Source organism: Ochotona princeps, chromosome 2 (genome assembly GCF_030435755.1).
Source record: "Ochotona princeps isolate mOchPri1 chromosome 2, mOchPri1.hap1, whole genome shotgun sequence".
Lineage (NCBI taxonomy): Eukaryota > Metazoa > Chordata > Mammalia > Lagomorpha > Ochotonidae > Ochotona > Ochotona princeps.
In genome coordinates, this window is record NC_080833.1 from 158,575,576 (window position 1) to 158,599,946 (window position 24,371).

At 40.1% G+C, this 24,371-nt stretch overlaps 1 protein-coding gene across 10 annotated transcripts in view; it reads right to left on the reverse strand.

Annotated features, from left to right (window-relative positions):
- Positions 1–205: 205 nt before the first annotated feature.
- PRRC2C (proline rich coiled-coil 2C) overlaps positions 206–24,371 on the reverse strand; it is an 80,018-nt gene continuing 55,852 nt past the window's right edge. For 4 of the 10 annotated variants that reach the window (XM_058660662.1, XM_058660664.1, XM_058660661.1 and 1 more), the window contains exons 21-35: positions 21,714–21,896; positions 21,329–21,580; positions 20,072–20,161; positions 17,193–17,294; positions 12,953–13,154; positions 10,553–10,756; positions 9,888–10,000; positions 9,452–9,588; positions 7,140–7,371; positions 6,331–6,453; positions 5,098–5,316; positions 4,667–4,770; positions 4,172–4,298; positions 3,170–3,406; positions 206–1,296 (exon numbers count right to left, since the gene is read on the reverse strand). In XM_058660662.1, the coding sequence (XP_058516645.1) occupies positions 1,039–1,296; positions 3,170–3,406; positions 4,172–4,298; positions 4,667–4,770; positions 5,098–5,316; positions 6,331–6,453; positions 7,140–7,371; positions 9,452–9,588; positions 9,888–10,000; positions 10,553–10,756; positions 12,953–13,154; positions 17,193–17,294; positions 20,072–20,161; positions 21,329–21,580; positions 21,714–21,896 (2,583 nt within the window). In that variant the 3' untranslated portion in view covers positions 206–1,038. Of the gene's footprint in view, positions 1,297–1,706; positions 1,760–3,169; positions 3,407–4,171; positions 4,299–4,666; positions 4,771–5,097; positions 5,317–6,330; positions 6,454–7,139; positions 7,372–9,451; positions 9,589–9,887; positions 10,001–10,552; positions 10,757–12,952; positions 13,155–17,192; positions 17,295–20,071; positions 20,162–21,328; positions 21,581–21,713; positions 21,897–24,371 lie in introns of all 10 variants that reach the window. The other 6 variants (XM_058660665.1, XM_058660663.1, XM_058660666.1 and 3 more) reach the window with 5 other exon arrangements.

The following is a 24,371-nucleotide window of genomic DNA, read 5'->3' on the forward strand; positions in this document are numbered from 1 at the left end:
TTGAGACTTGATTCTACTTTTCCAGCAGAGGGCCCAGAGAATGGTGTGACACAGCTCAGTAAAGAAATGCACCATCTTTGCCGAGATTTCCTTTTAGTAGTGGCACAGTTCTAGGTACTCACTGTTTTTTCATGAATGTCGGCTAAAAAAACAAAACAAAACAACAACAACAACAAAAAAAACCCACACAGACACACACAAAAAAGAAAACCAAAACCGTTAAAAAAACGGGAAAAAAATGATTCATAGGAAGATGCTGGAGAGGAGGCAAGCAAGATCCAACCTAACTCGTATTTTACACATTTGAATGTTGAGAGCTCCATGGACAAAAAGGAGATGCCAAAATAGCATTTCAAAGCTTTGGATCACAAGCAACACACAGCACCACTTGAATCAGAAGCAGTCGCCAAACATGGTTCATTTGGCAGGTTCAAGGATGCTGACATCAATATTACACCACCTGCTCACTCATCCGGGAAGAAGGGGAGATCGGTTACCACTGTACTTTGATTGTAGTCAACTCAATCACGTTACAAAAATAGCAAAGCTGCCATAATAAAAAAATAAGGCTCCTCTACCCAGCACCAGTCATCTTCAGTTCTTTGCCTGCAAGCCAATCAATGCCATAATCATATCCAAAGAACAGAAGGCAGCAAAGAAGCCACATCTCATGTTTTGGCTGGGACCACCACATTGTTCAGGCCCAACTATTCCTCTGCAGTGCTGTTTTCCTCTGAATTCTGTAGTTTTGCCTGACCATTAAGGACTGTTAGGTCTAGATTGTATGCACTTGAGAAACTTGTGCAAATATTTGTATATAAATTTGACCGGAGCTGCACGGTCATCAACCAAGCACATGTTACACAGAAGGGGAAAGCTTGCAAAGCCTCGTTCCTACGGGTGCAGGAGCTGTGTGAGCCGCTCCTCTGTCCCTTGTGCACTCCACAGACTCTAGACACGATAATGTCACAGGCATCATCAGACTTCATTCTCCCTGCTCCCCCCGCCCTCCCCAATCCCTGCAATAACCCACAGCCTTTAAGATTTTGTTTCTTCTGTTTTGATGGCCTGAGGTTTGATTGGTCCAGTTCTAACAGGTTTAGAGGCTATGGTGGGTGCAGGGGATGGCTTCTCTTCTATTTTGTCCTGACAGACCCCAGAAGGGTCAGCCAGTGTTTCAGGAGGTTTACTCGAATCACTGTCCACTTTCTGGGCTTTGCCTCCTATCTGTTTGCTCTGTTGCTGTTCAGAGAAGAACCGCTGCGTGGACTGAAGAACCTCTGCTCTTTGCTTTGCCTTAAAAAATGAGAAACAACAACTGAAAACACTCCAGCATCACCAAAGTCACATCAATCTCAGTTCAAACTCTTACACCAATCACAAACCCAGTCTTCCCCATGTTGGTTTGGACCAAGCCAAAGGTACCTCATTGATCTGCGAGCTTGTAATGAATAGATTTCTTCCTATCTTTGAAAATTTCCCATGGGATCATTTTTAACACTGAAATAACAGGACCACCTCCCACCACCTATTCAAAGTCTGCCCTCTTAAAAAAAATATTTTCTGGAATAATCTTATTGCTATCAACTTTTATCTAAGGAGGCTGCTGGCAAATCTGAAAACATACAGGTAACACTTAAAAAAACTAGTTATCAATATGTGGTCTACAACAAAATGAAAAGGAAGCACTTATATTGTGGCATTACCAACACCTAGGACCAAATGTCTTGTGGCTGAGTCCTCTTCCCACAGCTCTCTTCTGCAGGGGAAGAGCATCAGAAATTAGTAACTACAACTTCACTTGATCACTAAGTTCTGATAGCTCCTACCACATTCTGAGTTGGCAAAATAATTTCTTAATTTTATCGAATATGTGCCCCAAAGAATATACTTACGCCAATGTGTAAATTGTACCACCGTAATGCACAACTAAAACTTAAATATCTATACTTTTTACATATTAAAAAGCAAAAATGAACAAAACAAAAAATCTGTCATGTTCTACTGACAATCTATACAACTGAAAGACATGAAGCAATTTCCAAGAAATCTGAATCCTAGCCAACCTCATTAAACTATTCAACTCGAATGTATTTCCAACATAAGAATGCTTGGAAATCAAGTTGCAAAGAGTTAAGAGCAGAACTAGATGTCAAGGCTTTTAGACATACTAATATTTTTAATAGTAATGACTAGATGTAACTCTAGGCAAACAGCCCTGCTAAAACAAGGGAGCACCACAGTCTGTTTCAGGGTTGCTTAAATTTGATCACCCAGCGTAAGAAATACAAGGGATGTTAACCCAGAAAGAAACCTCATTTTATCAACTACTGATTTCTCCAATGGGATTAGCATGGATGTGTTTCTAATTTCTGTTCTCATCATATCTGATCGCGTAGTGGCAACCAGGCAGACAGGGAAGAATTATGCTGTGACAAGTGTCCCCACACAGACTCCTAGAAGGCATTCTCCACTAGCAGGCCTACCATCCCGAAGGATCCCAAAGTGCTTTTCTGAGTTCATCTACAACCGCACAATCCATTATGGAATATGGCCATCTCATGTGGCAATTAAAAAAAAAACTGTATAAATCACAAGGGAAGAAAAAACCCAAGATATGTATTATATCTATACTATTTCTGAAAATCCATGGTTTACACTTAACTGTGATTACTATATCAGTGCAGATATGGGATGGGAGGTGGGAGAGAAGGGGAGGGGAAAAAAACAAAACAAAACGAAAACAGAATTAAAAAAAGAACAGAACTTGGGAAGCCCATAAGAACTCACTCGTTTTTTGTTTTTTTTTTAACTATTCCAAAAACAGTCTAGAAACTCAGATTTTCCCAAGGTACATGTTTTATAAGTCACTCACTTGGCCACAAAGTTAAAAGTGCTACGTTATTTCCTCACTATACATGGGGAAAAAAAGGGTTGGGGGGAAGCAGGGAGAAAAAGGCTGGGGGAAGGGAGGGATAAAAAAAGAGCCAAAACAAAACACAAGCAACAACAACAACAAAAAAAGGAAATTAAAAAGGGAATAAATCAAAGTAGTTAACTTGCTAAAGTCTTGTGAATGCCTGGCTGTATGGTTATGGGTCCAGGGGCACTTCAAAACATAGTTCAGAGACACACTCTCGCTCCGTTGGCTGTTGAACACTCTACTAACCTTCATGTCTTGTTCAGCCTTCAACGCAGCCTGGGCCTGATTACCTCTGACTCCAGATAGTGATCCACAAGGACCCCTGGCTACATGTGGCAAACGAGCATGGCTCATGAGGCCTGTGGTCAGCGGAGGAGGCATCTGACTGGCCAGTGCCATTGGTGGCCTCTGAACAGGCGCTGGGAAGGTGTTAGTATGTGGGGCTCTTACCAATGGAGGGACCAGGTTAGGCTGAGAGAGTATCTGAGTGAAAAAAACAAAACATACAACATTGAACTGTTAAAAAAAAATACCGCCAACTAGAACAGGTTGGCTTATTTCAGAGTAAATCTGTGCCCATCCTGCCAATAAAAGGAAGTTTCTGGACTATGCCATGCGTTAACAGGGACCCATAACGAATAGGCATGTTTAGATCATCAGCAAAATTAGCTAAAGTGTGCTACTGCACATTAGTAGTTTTAGCATGTCAGCTACAAATTCTCAAGGGACAGGAATGGCTATTAAATGTGCTATCTTTTAAAAAGGTACAACTGCCAAAAAGACACACTGACCAAATACAATCTGCAAATTAAAATTAATACTAATTTTACAAATGTGTCTTCTCAGGAAACAACTGTACGTCGTGAGATTTCTTATCAAGTTTAATTTTTCACTAAGAAATGTTACTTCAATTTCACATCGATTAAAAACAAAAACAAAAAGTCCCCCCCACTATAAACCTAGAAAAGTTCAAGCACTGGGACCCTTCGCTGAAAACTCAGTTTCTTCAAGGATAAAAACAAAAACCAGGACTTAAGTGATTAGAGCTGTGTGGGGAATCCTAACCAAACAATTACTACCTCTGTCTAGCTATAAATTACAAAGAACATATTGCAATACTGTAAACTTATCGTCAAAACAAATCCTTTCATTCATTTTAATCGTATGCCCAAACCATAAAACCAGAGACTTAACCAGATGAAAACATTTACAAATAATAAGTATTCATTCTCACTTATATTTGCCCACCTGGGGTGCAAACTGTGTAGGGAACGGCTGTGTCATTCGCACAGTGGGAGGGGCTGATTGGAACTGCTTCTGATAGACAATGCTGTTCATTTTGCTGGACTGGCTGTTCGGACTTGTGGAAGTAGCCCTTGGAAAGAAACCGTGACTGGTCAGTACAGTACTTCTAAGGGAACGCTGCTAAATGTGGAGAGACAATGCTTGTCTGCTAATAGAAATGTATTGGTGTGAGTTACCAAATGTTGTGGTAAGAGACACACCGCAGGGGCAGAAATCAAACAGAACACTAGCTAGATTTGCCACTGTATTAAAAGAAGTTTCTTAAAAAGAAAGTATGACAGATGCCAAGTCTTAGAAAAATAAAAACTTAATTTAGACAAAGCGATCAGAATATTTTACTACCTGCGCGTAGCAGAGGAATAATGACAAATTATTTGGCATATGCATGGTGACCAACTATTCTGAAATTTCACTGACAAATTGAAATGTCCATTTTACCGGAAGGGACTAGAAGTTGGTGTTGTGCTTCTGCCACCGATTGGAGGTGTGCCTGGTTTCATATCAATGCCACTTCCAAAGGCTTTCAGTTCCATTTCAGACATCTGAGAAAAAGCATAAAATAGACTTAACATTTCTTCAGTACTGTAAGCTAAGTGCTGCGCTCAGTTTCCTAGGGTCTTGTGCATGAAAGCTTAATCTAGCAAAGGAAATTAAACAAAACCAAATGTTCCATTGGAATGCCTGGATAATCATGGATTCCCAGCAGCAAAGGACTTCTACTAAATAAGCATGTTTTAGACTTTATACAGCCAGTTCATTCACAAAATTTATGAATGCTTTGTGATCTGGCAAAAACTGATGCATTTAGTTTCAGAAACTACAACACAAATGTCTGAACACACCGTCTTCAAGCTATTCTCTTCACTCACTTTTCCTGCGGTTGCGAGCATGCTGTGCTGTGTTCCAGCGGGGATTAATCCTCTGAAAGGCTGGCTTACTTGTGCAGGCCGGCTCAGGCTCTGCGCCTGTGCCTGGGGAGTGCTATGCTGTAATGGGGGCTGGAGAGTCTGAGGCAAAGCAATCAGGGGCTGCCCTGTAGACCCAAAGTTAGGCAAGGAAAGCTGAGATGCTGGTAAAGGGACCGTAACCTAGAAAACAAGAGGACAGAAACTGTAGCACTTTCTGACGATCAATTGTATAAATACCCCTCCTAATTATACACAACTTTTCAAATACTTTTTGGAGTAAAACTTTCAATATAATCTACCAATCTAATGCACCTCACATACACAAATCTTTTGCTTAGTGACTATTTCCATTTTTTCTTTGCAGGGAACATGATCCATTAAGCGATACCACTACTAGGCCAGCATCGGAGCTGGAAACACTAACACAAGAAGCTATTCCTCTGAAATAATTACGACCATCTCAGAATTCACCAACAGTACTTATCAATAAACTTTAGCTAGACAGTCACATAACTTCAGTAGTTAGTTACAAGTTCCCAAATTGGTATTTTAGATTTTGTTTCAGATCTTGTCAAAATGAGTTTTGAGAAAAGTAAGGCTATCAGTTGCTTTATAGGCATCACATTCAACTGACAACAAGATAATAAAATAGCAATCTGAAGCAGTTATTCTTGGGCAAACTGCTAGTGATTTGCCTTTTTTCCAGAGTTCAGCTCACTAACGACATGGCAGAGGACAGGGACACAGCCATCCTTTGACACACAATCCGAAGCATAAAACTTGTCTGATGGTTCTCAAAGTCTTTACTTGTAACAGTAACAGAAAAACCACCTGTTACACTGATATGTAACTATGAAGCATACATTTAGGACAATGGTTTTGAAACTCGCATATATGTCATTGTTACCTAGCAAACAGACATCAGCTTTTACAAAGGGAATGGAAAAAAAAAAAAAAAAAAAAACCTCAAACAAACCCACAAACCCAGAAATGACTGACAAGCGGGTTAGTAAGGTGACTGTCCTGAAACAAACACCTTCTGCTAGCGGACACAATGGAATTTCTAAGGAGCTCAGCGAACAGTTTGAAAACCATTCCTCCACCTCGCTATCTTTGTAAATTTTCAAGTAACAGCTTTTTAAATTATCAAGTAATAATGAAGGTAATCAAATAAAGAAAATTGAGGAAATTTACCATGCCATAGTTTACCTGCTGGAGAGCACTCGGTGACTGGGCAGTGTTATAAAAATTTGTTTGACCAGGCTGTTGTACTTGTCCAGAATAAAGATTTGAGGCCTGGGTAAGATTTGCTCTAGCCTAGAAAAAAATTTACAAAACAAAAAAAATCAATCTTCAGCCATTTATAGTACAGACTAAAAAGGAATATCTTTTGCATTTTTTTTTTACTTTTTTTTATTAATTATTATGCATTATGTGACAGTTTCATAGGCTCTGGGAATCCCCCCACCCCTCCCCCCTGGTGGATTCCTCCACCTTGGTGCAGTATTACAGTTCAAATTCAATCAAGATTCTTTCCTTTTTTGCATTTTGTTTTAAAAAAACGCTTCCTTGGGCCCAGCACGATAGCATAGCAGATAAAGTGCTCGCCTTGAACACGCTGGGATACCATATGGGTGCTGGTTCTAATCCCGGCAGCCCTGCTTCCCATCCAACTCCCTGCCTGTGGTCTGGGAAAGCAGTCAAGGACAGCCCAAGGCTTTGGGACCCTGCACCCGTGTGGGAGACCCAGAAGAGCTCCTGGTTTCGGACTGGCTCAGCTCCAGCCTTTGTGGCCGCTTGGGGAGTAAACCATTGGATGGAATAGCTTCTTCTCTGTCTCTTCTTCTCTCTGTATATCTGCCTTTCCAAAAAAACAAACCAAACCAAAACAAACCAAAACAAAACACCACAACCCATCAATCAATGAATCAATCTAAAAAAATGTTTCGTTAAAATAATCTGCTGCAAAGGCATACAATGATCACGCCACGCCCTTGACCTACCTGGAGAAGATGGGTATCAATCAGCTGGGAACCGCCAAGTCCTGATGCCTGTCCTAGCTGATGTTCATACAATATAGGAATTGGCTGAGTATTTGAAGTCTGTTGAAAGGCAAGACCTGATTGTGCCTTGGCAAGTTCCTGGTGCTGGACAGTTGGAAAGTTGTGGATAGCAGTACCAGAAAGGACCACAGACGGTTGGGACAGGCCGCTCTGCATGAAGGCTGGCTGCGATCTGCAGAAGCAGTGAAGGGAGAAAGCTTCTGTGAGAAGTTAACTGTATCTGGAGTCTGGAAACCCTAACGGACAATGAGGTGAGGCTGGCACAGCAGTGCAGAGGCAGACAACGCAGACTGTATAAAGTAACCTGTTTAAAAATTCACAGCCCTGTATAAGACAAAGTCCTACATTAAAAGTTCTGGAAAAAGGCTCATTCCTCCTGAGAAACCGATGCACTTTATTTAAAAAGCCTCAACGCAGAGCAGTACCTCACATACCAGATTAACCACAAAAGGGTTGCTTCTTTTCTTTTTTTTTTTTTTCAAAGATCTACTTAACTGCCTGAAAGGCAGAATTACAGAGAGAGGAGAGAGATGTCCCAGCTACCCTTATGACCCAGGTCCCTGCTCATGTGCCAGGAAAAGAAGACAGAGCCCAGGTGCTTGGGCCCCTAAAGCCACATACGAGATATGCAGGAAGCTCCTGGCCTTTACTTTGACCCATCTCTTGTCAAAATGAGTTTTGAGAAAAGTAAGGCTATCAGTTGCTTTATAGGCATCATATTCAACTGACAAGAAGATAATGAACCAGCAGATGGAAATTTTCTCTGTAAACATTTTCTACACACTTTAGGTCCCTAATGATCCCAAGATTTTTTGCATCATCTAACATTTTCCAACAGCATTCTGAAATACCTCTGTATTTCAGCTACCAGGCAAAAAAAATTGTATCATATATTATTTTTATTGAACAGATCTAGTCAACATGTGTCTTTCAAGGCAATTCTTAAAAGGGGATTACAAAGGTAGAATGAGAGTACATTGCTGTCTGACCTCGTAGGCCTGTGAAAGACAATACTAATTTATCACTGCACTATTTTTTTTTCAGAGTTGTAAAATGGTTGCAAACTTTTCAACAGTGCTTCTTTGACGCAACAAATACTAGAGGACAATGGTTTGTCAAGATTTAAATTAACATTTTATTTTTAATGTCAAGAATTACTGACATTAAAATGTGATTACTTTCAACTAAAAATTCAGGCAAATACTTTTACTTCTACTTGTAGAAGATTTCTTGGAATAATGGGTAATAAATAAATAAATTCTGGATTAAGGCCAGGAAAAAATAACATGCAGGGGCCAGCATTATAGCACAACAGTGCCATCATCTGGGGAGTAAAACAGAGGGGGGAAGATCTCTCTGTCACTCTGACTTTCAAATGAATAAAACCAACCTTCAATTTCATCTGAATTACTTCTAAAAAATGAAAACATATTCCCCAAAGCAAATGAACATCTTTGCAACGTTCCTAAACTCTCCTACTTTTTTTCCTGATGATTCAAACCTACTGTAAGAATAATGCCTGTGTCATGATACACTGCTTTCATCACACAGTTTTTCCTCCCACTTATTCACTCTTAGAAGTTGAACAGCACATATAATTGGGGTTGAAATCAAACTCTGTGATAACCGTGTAACTTTCGGTAGAACACTCAACCTCTTTGAGCTTTACTGTCCTCACTGCTCATATGGGGATAATATACTAAGTGGTTGTAGAGGATTAATTAAGGAGTTAATGTTTAAACAACGGTCGAACAGCCATTATATAAGGAATATTCAATAAAGATCACTTACACCATGCCGGAGTAAATTCCGTGCTTATAGTAAACCTGTTACCATGATCACCACAGTGGGGAGTTTTTGGGTAACTGGAAGTCTGTCCTTGGGAGCACACAGGACGTTATACTCACAAGAGGTTTGCTTGGCTTTCTGAATTCTAGAACAGCCTACGTGTTCTCTCTCTATTGCCTGCCTGGTGCATTTTATCTTCCCTGCTGTCTCCACACTGGCCATGGGCCGGCTCCATCAGCTGCTGGACTTTGGGGTTGCCTAAGTGTGCAACCTACAAATTGTTAGCTGAAATAAACTCCTTTTAGTTCTGGTCAAACCACTCTAGGTGGAGATTCGGTATTTAATACATAAGCTTATTCACTTGATGGATACCATCACACAGGCATTCTAGTTTCTAGGCTAAGAAAGGAGCAGAACGATTACACAGTTTTCACTACTGCAGACAAGAATGTGAAAGCAGTTACCGATACGGTTGAAGCGAAGAAGTAAATAATTCCTGAGCCTGGGTCACAGCAGGTCCAGCCCCCAAACTCAGTTGGGCTTGATGCTGCCCTTGCAGTGGTGCATAAATAGGAATTGGAATCTGCTGAACTGATGCTGGCTGCAATAACATGGAAAAATATAGCCATACAAATGTATTACATATGAACATCTGAAAACATGAAGAAACAAAAACCAACATATAAACATGTGAAATTTCTTTTCCACCCCTGACTTTTGTGTACACTGTTAGCCTTTAAGCTACGATAAATTTGTAAACTTTACTGTTAGTTTACAATCTGCCGTTAGTTTACTAACAGTAGATTGAAGTTAAATTTTGTTACTTGCGGTACAAGATAACTATTACAACTATAAAAATGGCCAAGAAACAAATGCAGGGTGGAAATCTTTGATAATTACCTGAGAGAGGCCTGGTTGGAAGCCTTGTTGCTGAGCCAAGGATGGTGGAGCTAATCGTGCATGCTGTGTACCGAATAAATGACTTGTGTCCATATAGAAAGCTGGTATTTGAGCTATTGGCCATTAGGAAAAATTAGCAGAAAACCTCAGAAGCTTTAAAACAGTAAATATAAACTAAGTTTCATAATACATATCAATAAGTGGATATGCTGAAATTTAATATAGCCATAGAAAAGCTAGACAACACATAAATACAGTGCAATACACCAGTACTTTTTAAGGGTTGGAAAAAAATATCCATTCTCATACTGGCAGTGGGATATACATGTTATAAAAATTCCACATACTGCAGTAACTGAAAATGACTTCACCTACTGAAACAGCAAATTCCCTCCCTCCAACTTTAAGTCTGCCTACTTGAACTCCCTTAAACATTATTTAGTGCTGCAAAACTCAACTAATAAACTTTTACAATCTGATTGGAAATACGTCAAATGCATAAATTATCTTGCAATTAAGCTCACAGTGTAAGGAACAACTGCTGGGATTCCTGTCAAGGTGAGACATTTCTATTTGCAAAAAACACCACAAACATCTACAACTTGAAAAAGCTAACAAGAAATAAGCTCTTAAAAATGCTTTTGTTTTCAATAGAAAAGTATTACCTGCTGCAGACTGAGACACATAGACTTGTGGACTCTGTTGCTGCTGGGCAATAAGGGAAGGCATACAGCTCAACTGTGAAAAATGACTTGCAGAGGGCAGGGTGCTCGTCTGTAATTGTTGGGGTTTCACTTTACAAATATTAGGAGGATCCGAAGTTGTTGCCGATTTGGTACTCAGAGAAGAGGTAGTGTAAGTACCAGCTCCTATTTCAGCGAAAGGAAATAAGGGGAAAACATTTAAAACCACCAAGGCTCCTGATGGTACCAAAGAGGCCAGAAAATTAATTATATTTCTCTTGTACTGCTGGCTGTCCAAACGCACTGTCCATATCCAGGTATTCAATCAACCAGCATGGAAAAACACTGAGCGGAAGACTATAACTGCACTGAACATGCAGATTCTTTTTTGCAACTGTTCCTTAAATAGTGCAGCAGCTACAGAGTTTGTTATATCAGGTATGATAAATAATGTCATAATAATGCAGATACACCATGTTACATAAGGACTTGAGCATCTGAAGACTTGTAGGCCATGCGCACACTTCTCTCTAGCTGGACTGAACCAGTGGTTACTTAGGGAAGACGTTGTATAGCTCCCTCAGAGAGGCTTTATAACGTTTTCACCATAAAGAAAGCCAGTTGAAAGACAGATACATATAATCCAACTGGATAGTTTGCTGTGTATACATGTATAGAAATATCACATGCTATATCATGAAAGTACAATTTCTTAAGTGTTACCTAAAAAAGAAAAAAAAAATCCTACTCACGGGATATGGGAAGAACCTAGACTTGCAGAAAGACAGCCATTGGTTCCCAAAAACCTAGCAAACTTCATACCCTTGGTTTCTGTATCATTCTCCCACAAGCTCCTGTTTCCTACATAGCTAGCACCATAATATCCACTAAAGTGGACTGAGTTGAGTCCTAAGGCAGTCATGTAAGTCTACAGCAGACAGTCTTTGGTAATTGGACATAGGAAGATGCTTGAGAAGGTTTTGAAGAGGGGAAAATACAGTTGGGACAATGATCGGAAATTATAATGTAATGTATAATCTAAGTTTGTTTTCAAACTTAGATAAAGGGAACACCAGACGCAAGCATTTTAGAGACATCTATGATCTCTTAAGACCTGCAAAGCTTCAATTGAGATATTTTTTTTTGCAATAAATTTTCAAAACCATCCATCTGCTGATCTCCTCATGTGGTCACAATGGACAGAGTTGAGCTGAGCCAATCTGAAGTCAGCATCCTCCTTCAGATCTCCCATGTGGGTTATAGCTACTGGGCTCCAAAATGGAATTGTTGAACGGAAAGACCACATGTCAGGTCAAGCACAATGGCTCAGATTGGCTAATCCTCCCCTTGCAAGGCGCCAGGATCCCATATAGGTGTCGGTTTAAACCCTGGCTGCTTCACTTCTGATCCAGCTCTGCACTTAAGGCCTGGAAAAGCAGTGGAGGATGGCCCAAGGTTTTGGGTCCCTGAACCCACATGGGAAACCAGGAAGAAGCTCCAGGCTCTGATTCAGCTCAGCTCGGCTCAGCTCTAGCCGTTGTGCCAACCTAGGGAGTACACCAGCAGACAGAAGATCTGTCTCTGTCTCTCCTTTCTCTGTAAATCTAAAACATAAGGGAAACATTAGGTTACTGTTGAGTTCATCAATGATAATCAAACTGTAAAAATGTCACAAAAATATGGAGGAAAAGAATTATTCTTTCCTATCTAAAATTTATGGTGGGGGAAGGGTTAGGAGAGATACACAGTGAGAAGAAGTTAAGATTGGCAGGACTTGGGCTCGGCAGCGTGGCCTAGTGGCTAAGGTCCTCGCCTTGATCCCATATGGCTGCTGGTTCTAATCCCGGCAGCTCCACTTCCTCTCTATCTCTCCTCCTCTCAGTATATCTGACTTTGTAATAAAAATAAAATCAATCTTTAAAAAACAAAAAAAATTGGCAGGACTTTTAGGAAACAGTTGTCAAGTACCTCAGCAAAATCTGAAGTCTTTTATAAATAAAAACGGCTTTTATTTGAAAGCCAAAGACAGAGAGAGAGAGGGAGAGAGAGATCTTGCATCTGTTAGTTCACTCCCCTAAGCGGCTCCAATGGCAGGCACTGGGCCAGGCCAAGCCCAGGAGCTGCGAGCTTCATGTGGGTCCTCCTGGATGTGGGCCATCTTCCCCTACCTTCCCAGGTGCATTGACAGGGAGCTGGATTGGTAGCAAGCAGCTAGAAATTGAACTGGCACTTAATGTGCAATGCAGGTAATCACAGCTTAGTGCACTGTGTCCTAGCACTGATCCCCGCTACGTAACACTTTTGGAGGCAGGGAGTGAGCAGGATATCACAAGTTTTAAATAACGCAAGATATATTTAAAGGATGGCACAAAAAGTTTCGACCTGATAGTGATGTCGTAGGAGTGACTGAAGCGACAGGGATTTGAGCCATCGATGCGCTCGAGAACGAATTGTAAGTAGCAGTGCTTGGTCCACTGGCACTGCTGCTGACTCCACTTGCAATTGGTGGTGCTGCGGAGGTCACTGGAGAGCCCTTTTCCCTTACATTTGGAGAATTCTCCCACGCCTTGCGTGCAGACTCCATCTGCAATCAAATGGACATTTGATGAAACAAGACAAAAACCAAGTCAACACAGAACAGACACACGTCTATTCAAGTTACAAATACAATCTTAAAACTACAAAAATAAACAAGTTAAGATCCTAGTGCTCCACTGAAACTGTTGCATATGTGTCGACAATGGGATGCTGGACTGTGTGACATTGTCTGTACCAGCAATGTCGGGGCACACTTAAATAACACACTGATGGAATCATGACTCCTTAGGAAGGACTGTACTATTGTAGCAACGTGGGGAAAATCTGTCGGGGGTGGGAGTCTAGGGGGGGAATTCCAGTCTCTGAAATTGTACCTTAAAATTCAAAAATCCAAAATAAATAAAAATAGTAATTTAAAAAATGGCAAAATCATGTAAAAAAGACTCTACGGATTTCCAACTTAGGTGCTCCTTCATGAAAACCAGACGCCAGTGAGGGTTAATTGTTTTTATAGAATGTGTTGAACTGTTACGGGCTTGAACAACAGATTAGTGAACTGCCACTAACATTACAGCTTCTACATCCTCTCCCTTTGGGAGCTAGCTAAAAGATCTGCCTCTTTCTAGCAAATGTCCTCAGCAAGTCTCCATTCTCTCCATTCTTTCTTTTTAGGCCAATACTTATGAAGAGCAGCAGTGGGCCACATTTTGGTGGCTGTTTCATGCTCTGTTCTCTAAGAGGCAACACACCCTGACAGGTTTTAGGTCTGGGGTGCAAAAGCAACATCTCACATTCAGAGTTTGAGGTCCTGGCCCTAGCTGTCTGCATCCAGTTTCTGGTTTTAGCTGCAGTTTCTTGAAAGACAGAAACACATCTTACTGACTACAGCAGCACTACTAATCAAAGTTGGTTCCACACACGCTTTAGTAGTCAGCTGCTTGGCTAAGGCACCTGGGCAACAGAGCAAGCCGGCTCAAGTACTTAGGTCTCTGTGACCCACGGGGCAGATGGGGATAGAACTCCAATCGTTAGCTTTGGTTGGCCCAGCCCTGGCTGTTCAGGTGACTTGCTGAATGAATCAGCAAGATGGAAAATCTCTGTCCCCATCTCTCCCTCCCTGTGTCACTCTGCCATTCAAATAAATAAGCCTTAAAATGTTTGGTAGCATTTTGTTTAGTCTAATAAACCTACATTAAATCAAATCAATGTAAAATTAATATAATTTGTTTTCTTTAAGTAATATTAAATTCCAGACTCAGGGTATTTTCCATTCTGCACTTACAACACTTCTCTGCTTGGACTAGCCACATTTCAAGACTCCACGCATGTAACAAGCAGACGTTTCAGTAAGCAGCACAGATTAGACACTTCGGTATTCTCAGACTGCTTTAAAAAGGAGCTCCCTCTTCACAGCCTGGGGAAACAGCGGGGGGCTCAAAGCCTTGAGACACTGCACTCAAGCGGGGGATCTGGAGGAAGCCCTGGTCTCCTGCTTTGGATCAGCTCAGGCCTAGCCACTGCGGCCATTTTGGGAAAAGACCAGAGGGTGGAGGATCTCCTCTCCTTCTTTCTGTAAATCTATTTTTTCCAACAAAATTAAGTAAGTCTTAAGAGAAAAAAAAGGGAACAGACAAATTGATCCTATGTTTTCAACAATATCAGTCAGAACAGTAAGTTAAGAGGCAAACTCAGACATCTACAAGATCATGAGGCTGCTTGCCGTGACAGAAGCACCCAATGCTGGTTGCTATTTTCCATCCAGCTTCCTGTTAATATTCCTGGTAAGGCAGCAAAAGATGGCATGAATGCTCAGGCCTTTGTCACAAACCCAAATGGGAAAACAACGCGAAGCTTCCAGCTTGTGCTCTGGCCTGGCCCACACCTAGCTGCTGGGGCCACTGGGGGAATCCACCGACACATGCAGAGTCATCCCCTGTATCTGTGCCTTTCAAGTAAATCTCCAAGATAGTTAAGCATGGTCTTAATGTCTCACATCTGCTAGGAAGTTTATGGGTGCTTAAGCTCTAATTTCTAAATTAAAATTTTTTAACAGTTCAAGATTTGTTAATAGAAACATATTTTATTCGGAATCCATTTTAAAACAGAGTTCACTGCATGCATTTTATTTTAAAACAAACCCCTTATGTTTCCTCCAAGGAAACAGAATTTGCATGCACCATCTGAGATTTTGTGGTTTATAGCAATTTCAGAGTGTAATACTTATTGTTTCAGCGCATTGCAAATACATTAATTATTGCATTTCATGTTACACAATACAAAGGCTCCAGGTGTTTACTTATTAAACATGTACATATAGAGGACAAATTTCCTCCTATTCATCTACTACTCAAGAGAGATGTCAGAATACTCCAAAATTTAAGCAAATGCAATTTAAATGTACACAAATTCTAAGCATATTATACCTTCTTGAAATATTAAAATGAGTGAAAGATAATGATGAATGAGCATTCTAATTAACAAGTGCATTAAAAATAACTGAAGATGACATTACATGAAAGTTGACTACTACCTTAAACATTATAATGATGAAAATCTATAGAACACAGGCTAAGATGTCATTCAGTTGAACAAACAAAAACCCCCAAACCAGCAAAAGGCCACAAGGAACTGACAGTGCACAGTACGAGTGGCTAAACACAGACGTGTTGTCTTATAAAATCAGTCTCGGGGCTGACACTGTGGCATAGTCGATTAAGCAGCAGCCTCAACACTAAATTCACAAATGGGATCTGATTAAAGTCCCAGCTACCCTTCATATGATTCAATTCACTTTCAATGTGTCCAGTAAAAGTTGAAGACAGTCCAAATGCCTGGCCCAGTCCCGGCCATTGTGGCCATTTGGGGAATCAAACTGCAGATGGAAGATCCCTCTCTAAATTGCCTTTCAAATAAGTAAAAATAATAAATTGAGGAAGGAGACAAATGAGCAGCAAGCTGGGAATCCAATTAGAAACAGTCCAGGAATGACCTGTGATCACATCACAGAACAGTTATTTCTCATCTCTACTCTAAACACTGCCAGAGATTCACCAGCAACCAGCGAAACCCTAGGAGATCCTGCTGGAACAGTGGTCAAGTGTTGTTTGCTCTCAGATTATAAACAGATTATCAATGAGCAATAAACGCAGTTTAAAAACTCCTTAATGCCATGCTTGCACCTTTGTTTTTTTTTTTTAAGTCACAGACTAACCCAAAGTTGACAATTGATTTAAAATACTCTGAAATAACGCAACTTGAAAAATGCACTATCAGGGGCTGACACCATGGCAGAGTCAGCTAAGCCTCCGCCCTGAGTGCTAGCATCCCATATGGGCAGGCTGGAGTCCCGGCTATTTCATTTCCAATCCAGTTTCATTCCAAGAGCTTGGGAAAGCAGTACAGCAAGGTTCTCAGGTGCTTGGGCCCCTACACTCACATGGAGTCCTGGAGCAAGCCCCTGGCTCTGGACTTCATATCTGTTCAGCTCTGGCTGTTGCGGCCATTTGCAAATTAACCAGTGAATGGAATATCTCACCCTCTCTCTGTAACTCTGCCTTTCATATGTGTGTGTGTGTGTGTGTGTACAGCTTTCCAAAAAGCACTCATATAACTCAAAATATGATTTCTGGACATAAAAACCACTGAAAGAGTCTCCTTTGATGTCTTACAAGAAGTTCTGATTTTGCTTATGAAACATATTTGCACTGAACAACTACATCCTCATTACATTTATTCAATTCACATTATCACTTACAGGGAGGAAAACATACTTTTGTCTTTACTAGTACCGAAGATAGAACTAACAAATTAAAAAGTGTGATACCATGTTGGTATTTTATGGACACAGCTTATATAGAGAGAAATTACTCATGGTCCTTAAGAGTTATTCAGAACATATACAGAACATATGCATTCCCAAGCATAATAGGTCTCACTTTAAAGGTAAGGACGTATTTCTAAAGTATAATGTAATACTATTCCACTGCTCAGCATTGCTACTGACCACATAATAGTAGTACAGATACCAAAAACATACCTTCTTGCATGCACTATTTAAGGACCTTAGTGAGCATGTTGTACATACCTTGAAGGTGAGGCTGAAAGTAGTGGGAGGGACTGAAGTGAGGCTGGAGCTCTGCTGAATAGTCTCCCTCTTAGGGAGGGGAAGAGTGTTGGGCAGGGGCACCTGAAAAGGCACGTAACACACATCATAATCTAACTAAATCTGCTATAAAAGCCCCACGAACATAAAGCCAAAGGACTCTTAAAGTGGTACTTTATCAGAGCCAACTTAAATGAGCTCTGACTACTTTTCGGTTTCGCTGCACTCAGTTGATAATTATACAGAAAGTTTAAAGAGAAATACTAAATTTTAATGCATAAATTAGTAAGAAAAAGTACCACACATACACAAAGTGTGATGCTGGTCATATTTTACTGTGTGCATAAATCATAGGGAGATAGTTAAAATCTAGCTTTCAGATCAGTTGATCTGGATTAGAGTCTGAAGTTCTGTATTTCAAATGATCTTGCAGGTATTAGTGACACTGTTAGCTTTTGGAGTCACTCTTTGTGAAGATTGAAGGACTCCGTTACCAGAAATTACTGTCAGAGGGACCCATGAATCTAACAGACTTAACGCGACAGTGATGGTATGAGAACCATGACTACTTCAAAACAACAATTATCTGATAAGTAGACTTAAGAACAAAAGTAATCTTAGGAGAAAAGTACAGACCATTCCTCTTACTTTATTAGAGTAGACTGTTGTTGTGGCTAATAAAATGCCCATGGCAAATGTGGTTAGAAACTGGAAGATTAGAAACTCACTACCATTTTTTTTGGGGGGGGGGAGGACTGGTTGTTTTTGTGTCCTTGGATCTTGGGATTTTATTATGTAATATCACACTTGCATGTTTGCTTTTAATGATTCATCCAGTTGTTCTGAAGTCTGTAATAGTATGGACATTCATAGAACTCTAGAAAGTAGCTGTGCAATAATAAAAATACCACCAATATTTAAATATTCAAAATATCCAAAAAAACATGACCATGTAATACTGTGTAATATCAAATATTATCAGTTAGGATCATAAAATATATACTAATCCTCAGAAGAGAGTCATCTTGAAGTGACTTCTTAAGCAAAATTTCTACATATAAAACAGAAGCCCCAGATTAATTTAAAAAATTTAAAAAACCAAACATTCAAATGTAAATTTTTCCACATACGACATCTGTTGTCAATACTAGATTAAGTTTACAATTACCACCTCAGTTGGTACAAATCAGCCAACATTGGAATCATCCCTGATTCAAACTTTGTTGTTGCTTGCAAATACTTGTATGCCCTGGACATACTTTTCTCAACCAAATATAGACTATTCACTTATATATATGAAATTTGCTTCCAGTATTTAAAGGATTCTGAAAAGACTGTTCTTAAATTTCTTACTATCATTTCATAGATTATATTTACAAAAGGCAGTTTGGGCTAAAAGAGCATATATTTCCTGAAAAACCAATTAAACATATACCTTTTTTATGAGAAAGAACACTATAGTCATTCTGTTAATTTTATGGAGATAAATTCACATTTGTTAAGCTAAATCTGAAAGCAAGCCTTTTTCTGCTACCCAAGTTTCCTTTATCCCATATACAAGGTACAGCAAGTGAAGCTGGCTAGAGAAAAGACAGATTTGGAATATGAATCTGAAACACTGGACAAGGCTTTTAGGTAGCTCTTTCATCACTAAATAGATGGGTCCCTTCTGCTCTTTTTCCTCAGCTATGTATCAGAAGTCCTTCCACTGCACAATAAAAATGGAATTAAGTGACCCTCAGTGCAGCTCAACTTTCTGAAGTTGGATACACTTGATGCTGAACAATAGAAACCATGGGAGAAAAATCTGAGAAGACAAACATCATGACTTTTACATTCAAAATCATAAGGTCCTTAATAAGAGACTAAGTAGTTATCTGTCAAAGATGTTTAAAAGAATGAACAATGACACGAATGTTGTGTTTTTAACAGACAAAACTCCTGCTTGTGATGCTTGGGTCCTGGCTGATAGAATTGCAACCCAACTCCCGCTAACGGCCTAGGGAAGCACCGGATGAAGGCTCTATTAGCTGCCTGGACTCCTACTACCCACATGTGGAATCAGGATGAAGCTCCTGGTTTCCAGCTGCAGCCTGGCCCGATGCCGACAGTGCGGCCAGTGAACTACTGGGTGGAAGATCTGCATCACTCCGACCCCTTCTTGCTTTCAAGTAAATAAGTAAATCTTTAAAAAACAACAACAAAACAAACACACCGAAACAGAGACTAGCATTTCAGTAAGACAGCTACTCAGCTACTGTAGCTTACTGCTGTAATCCCAGAGGGCTATACTTTAAAAAGTAGCTCACCAAACATCTATCATACTAGCTCTGCAAAACAAGGATCATACAAGTATCTTCTAAAAACTAGTCACCTAACACTGTAGAGTTTAAAATTTCAAATGTCAGTCAACTGAGCTAGGAAAAATACACTGATTGGGTCAACACATTCTTGAACTACAATAGCTCTGGGAAAAGAAGGCTACTTTATAACATGATTCAGCATCACCTCACATTAGGGCCTAAGTTTATTAGCATTTATGTAGCAATTATACCAACATTCACCACAGGAATGTTGTCATGGTCAAATATATACATGGACACTTCAGTCCATTACAAAATAGCTTCATATAATAGATTTATAAACTAAATAAGATGCTGACTTTGTAGGATGTGAGACCTAAGGATAAAAATTCTCCCCCAAAACCAGGTTAATAGGATTAGTACTTATGAAATTCAATCTAATCATCATAAGCCTTGATCTTAAATTGAAAGTTGATGGCTTTCATGAGAGAAACAACCGCCAGCTGTTATTAGCAATGGATGGCACAGTGACAGCTGTGCTCCTGACTCATTACTTACATTATTAACCAAAGTATCCTCCATCTTTGCAGTGTTAGTAGCCACAGTGTTAGGCAGAGAGGAAGGTGTGGTATAGTCTGTTACAGACTCCTGTGGAGCAGTAATAGAGAAATAGGTTTCAAACCGAATTCAAGAATCGCTTTTCTGGTGCTAGCCTAGCAGTTGTTTCAGACGTTAATTTATCCACTCATACAACGTGGACACACCATTAAAGGCAACATGTCAACTGTTGGGAACTGAGCTCAAGCCCATTTAAAACTGTACTGTATAGTGCTTAAGAGTGGTCAATCACACCAAATAATAATCCCTGTGTATTAGAAATTATTTAGTGCTTTTTAAAAACTCATTTTATAGCTTGTAACCAAATATGGATTTGTTTCTCTCCAAAAGAAAAATGGCACAGATACGCAAACTACAAAATCTTAGGTCTTACACAAAATGAAATAAGATTCAGGATACAAGCATGTTTACCAACATGAATCTTTAAATAAATAAAGTACTATAGAGTTGGATCACACTGAGTTTTATTTGCATGGACTCAGCTGTACGGCAATTATAAGAAACATTCAATAAAGAGTATCACTTCTTTATATCAGTTTATTTTCCAGAACAACACAAAGTAGCAGGTATATAATATGGCAAATTATTTGCACATTATACTTCTATCTTCCTTTCCTATGTACTTTAAATTACCTCTAGGTTACTTATGACACCTAATACAGTGTAAATGCTATGGAAATAGTTTCATAACGCAATGTTCCAAAAACTAATACCCAGAGAGAAAAGTGTATGTGTGTTCAGGACAGAACTTATTCACTATGTTTGGTCTGCATCTGACTGAACCCATGGAAATGGGGTGTAGACTGCAGTTTGGTCTTTAAAAGAAATACACCTTTCATTCACTGCAGCCACCAAGTACAGGTCAACTTCCTCTAATGCTCAACCACTTCAACTAGGGCCATCGTAAGACAGTGCATCACAAGTCTACTAATAAAATACACAACATCAGTTCAAGGAAGGGCTACAAAGCCGATCTTACATAGACATGTTACTTTAAGCTACTCAAATAATTCAGAAATATTCTTAAAAACAAACAAAACACAAAAAACCCCAAATCCAATACAAACATTTGAATTTTACATCACACAAGTATATCATGAAATAAGCCACAGGAAAAAGGAAAAAACATTTTGATGCTGCTGCCACTCACGTTACATGCAAGCGTATCAACGGAGCCAACTCCCCGACGCTGCTCACCTTTGCATTGGCGCTGTATTCTGCAGATGACACAGAGATCATGGTCCCTATATCAGCAGACATTTCTGGGACGGCTTTGCTTTCCTTGTTTGTGGAAGGATCTGTGCTTCTGATGGTGGCAGAGTTAGGCTTCTCCTGTCCTTCTGGCTCCACCTGTTGGGCATCTTTTACTTTTCTATTTTTTAAGGAACGCTCCTTTCCAATAGGACCAGGTTTATGTTCTTTGTTTTCTACAGGACTCAAATCTGGAAGCTGAAGTCAAATGATCACGAAACAAATGTATCACAAGCACATCTCATTACACACCAATTTTAAAATGCTACTTGTCAGCCGTATGTGTTAACAGCGTCGTGGAAATTCTGTTTCGCCTGTGAATGATATTTACCTTCTGGGCTTTAATAGGTCCTGCCCGCGGCTGCTTCTGTCGTTGTTCTTTTGGTTCAGGTACTTTTTCAGATTTTTCCGAAAGCACAGGAACAATTTCATTTTCATTCCCATTTGAAGCTGGAGCTCCAAACTGGATTGTGTCAATTCCAATTTCAACTCCACTCTCTCGACTTTTTGTTCCCTTGGAAAATAGTATTTACAAACTTGCTATCAAATAGAGTTTGGATTTCACTGAATTTTATATGGTAGAATGGAAGAGGTTTAGAGCAATTTACATATTAACTGAAACATGATAACGTTTTAGGAGAACCTTCCATTAACTACATTTCATTTGTGTTAAAAAACAAATGGTAGGGCCTGGCGGCGTGGCCTAGCGGCTAAAGTCCTCGCCTTGAACGCACCGGGATCCCATATGGGCGCCGGTTCTAATCCCAGCAGCTCCACTTCCCATCCAGCTCCCTGCTTGTGGCCTGGGAAAGCAGTGGAGGACGGCCCAAAGTTTTGGGAACCTGCACCCGCGTGGGAGACCCGGGGGAGGTTCCAAGTTCCCTGCTTCGGATCGGCGCAGCACCAGCCGTTGCAGCTCACTTGGGAGTGAATCATCGGATAGAAGATCTTCCTCTCTGTCTCTCCTCCTCTCTGTATATCCGACTTTGGAATAAAATAAATAAATCTTTAAAAAAAAAACAAACGGTAGGGGCTGGTGTTGTGGTGTCCCATGCTAACACTTAACATCTCATTCAGGCTACAGTTCAAACCTAAGTAGTTCCACTTCCGACCCAGCTAACTGCTAATGGCCTGTGAAGGTAGTAGAGGATGGGCAATCACATGGGAAACCGGGAGGATGTTCCTGACTCCTGGTTGTGGACTGGCCCAGCCCTGGCTATTATGGTCATTTGGGGAGTGAATCAGAGGATGGAAGATCTTTGTGTCTCTCCTCTCTGTAACTCTGCCTTTAAAGAAAAATAAATCTTAAAAAAAAAAAAAAGGTACAATAAGATTATGGGCAAGTCCTGTACTCAGATTGTTGCATGATTTAAAACAAAACTAAAAGGGGCTGGCGTGATGGCTCAGGTTAATTTTCCATATAGAAGAGACGACATCCCATATAGGCTCCAGTTTGTGCTCCAGCTGCCTCACTCCCAATCCACCTCTCTGCTTATAGCCTGGGAAAGTAGTAGTGGGTGGCCCATGTCTTGGGAACCCTTAACTCATGTGGGAGGCCTGAATGAAGCTCCTGGCTCCCAGCTTTGAATCAGCTCAGCTCTGGCCATTGCAGCCATTTGGGGAGTGAACCAGCAGATAGAAGATCTCTCTCTCTCCCTTTCTCTGTTTAAACCTTTCAAATAAAAATAGTTTTTAAAGTAAATGGAAGAAAAAGATAAGCTATATCAGTGTTACCAACTTATCAGCAGCTTTGAAAAAGAACTATCTCTTGAGCCACCTTCTCTGTGATAGGCAACTTGTACTCTAGGTGGTATAGAAAATAAAGTAGTGGAAATTCAAATAAAGATTATAAACTATCACAATAAAGAGATGGAATGCTTTAGGACCACAGAGAAAGGCCCAGAATATACAGTAAATTGCGAGTACCTTTGGTTTAAGTCATCAATTCATATCCTTTTGCTGGTATCCCTGAACTTGGTGTGTCAAACATACTGTATACACAGTAAGCATCAGCTTAAGATTGGCAACAGTGTAAGTAAGGCATGCAATTCAGATTTAAGATTTATCTGAAAAGCAAAATGAGAGGGGGCAGAGATATCAAATGCTTACAACAGCCAAAGCTGGACCATGCCAATGCCAGGAGCCAAGAAGTCTGTCCTAATCAGCCCATGTGGGCAGCACAGGTTCAGGCACTTGGGCTGTGCTGCTTCTCAGGCACATCAGCAGGAAGGTGGATTGGAACCCTGGGGTTCAACCTGCCATTCTAACGTGGGATGTGGGCATTCCCACTGACAGCTCCTTAACCCACTGTGCCAAAACCCCTGGTTCCTGATTTTTAAATAAACATTCACATGCTAATAAGCAAATATGATAACATGCCACAACAAAAATTGTTAATTAGCTTTATTCAGTAATGGAATTCTACACTCAGGAAAAGGTGTTGGGGGAAATGAACCAAGTGAATAGCAAGTGCTCCCGTACTCTGTCACTTCGATAATTTAGTTTTAGAAAAGTAATTATTTTTCTCTAACTAATATAAATGTAGTTACTGTTAAAAGAGCAAATTGATGTAGTAATGACTGTTAACTCTGAAAGCCTGTAACATCTGAAAAGTTAAAACATTTCATCAGAGGTCTGTTTACATCTGGTCAAATGTCAAAATTTTCTAATCTAAAATTTCAGCATTAAGAAAAATGATCTCATGAAGGTGAATGCAAATATCCGTATACAACTGCAAACTTAACATTCTTTACTACATACTTGTACAATGTCTGTAAATAGATGCTAGCAGTTGAGGAAAAAAGATAAAAAAAACACAATTTCTCACTCTGTCCTTTGCATATATTAGCCAGAAAAATACTGAAATGTGCATATAAATTATGCTGTTTATGAGTAATCGCAATGCCAAAAGCAACATGCAAAAGGACAATGAGTACACTGGGGTTCTGAAACACTGAGCCTGGGTCCGTGCTGTGCTGCAGCAAGTGAA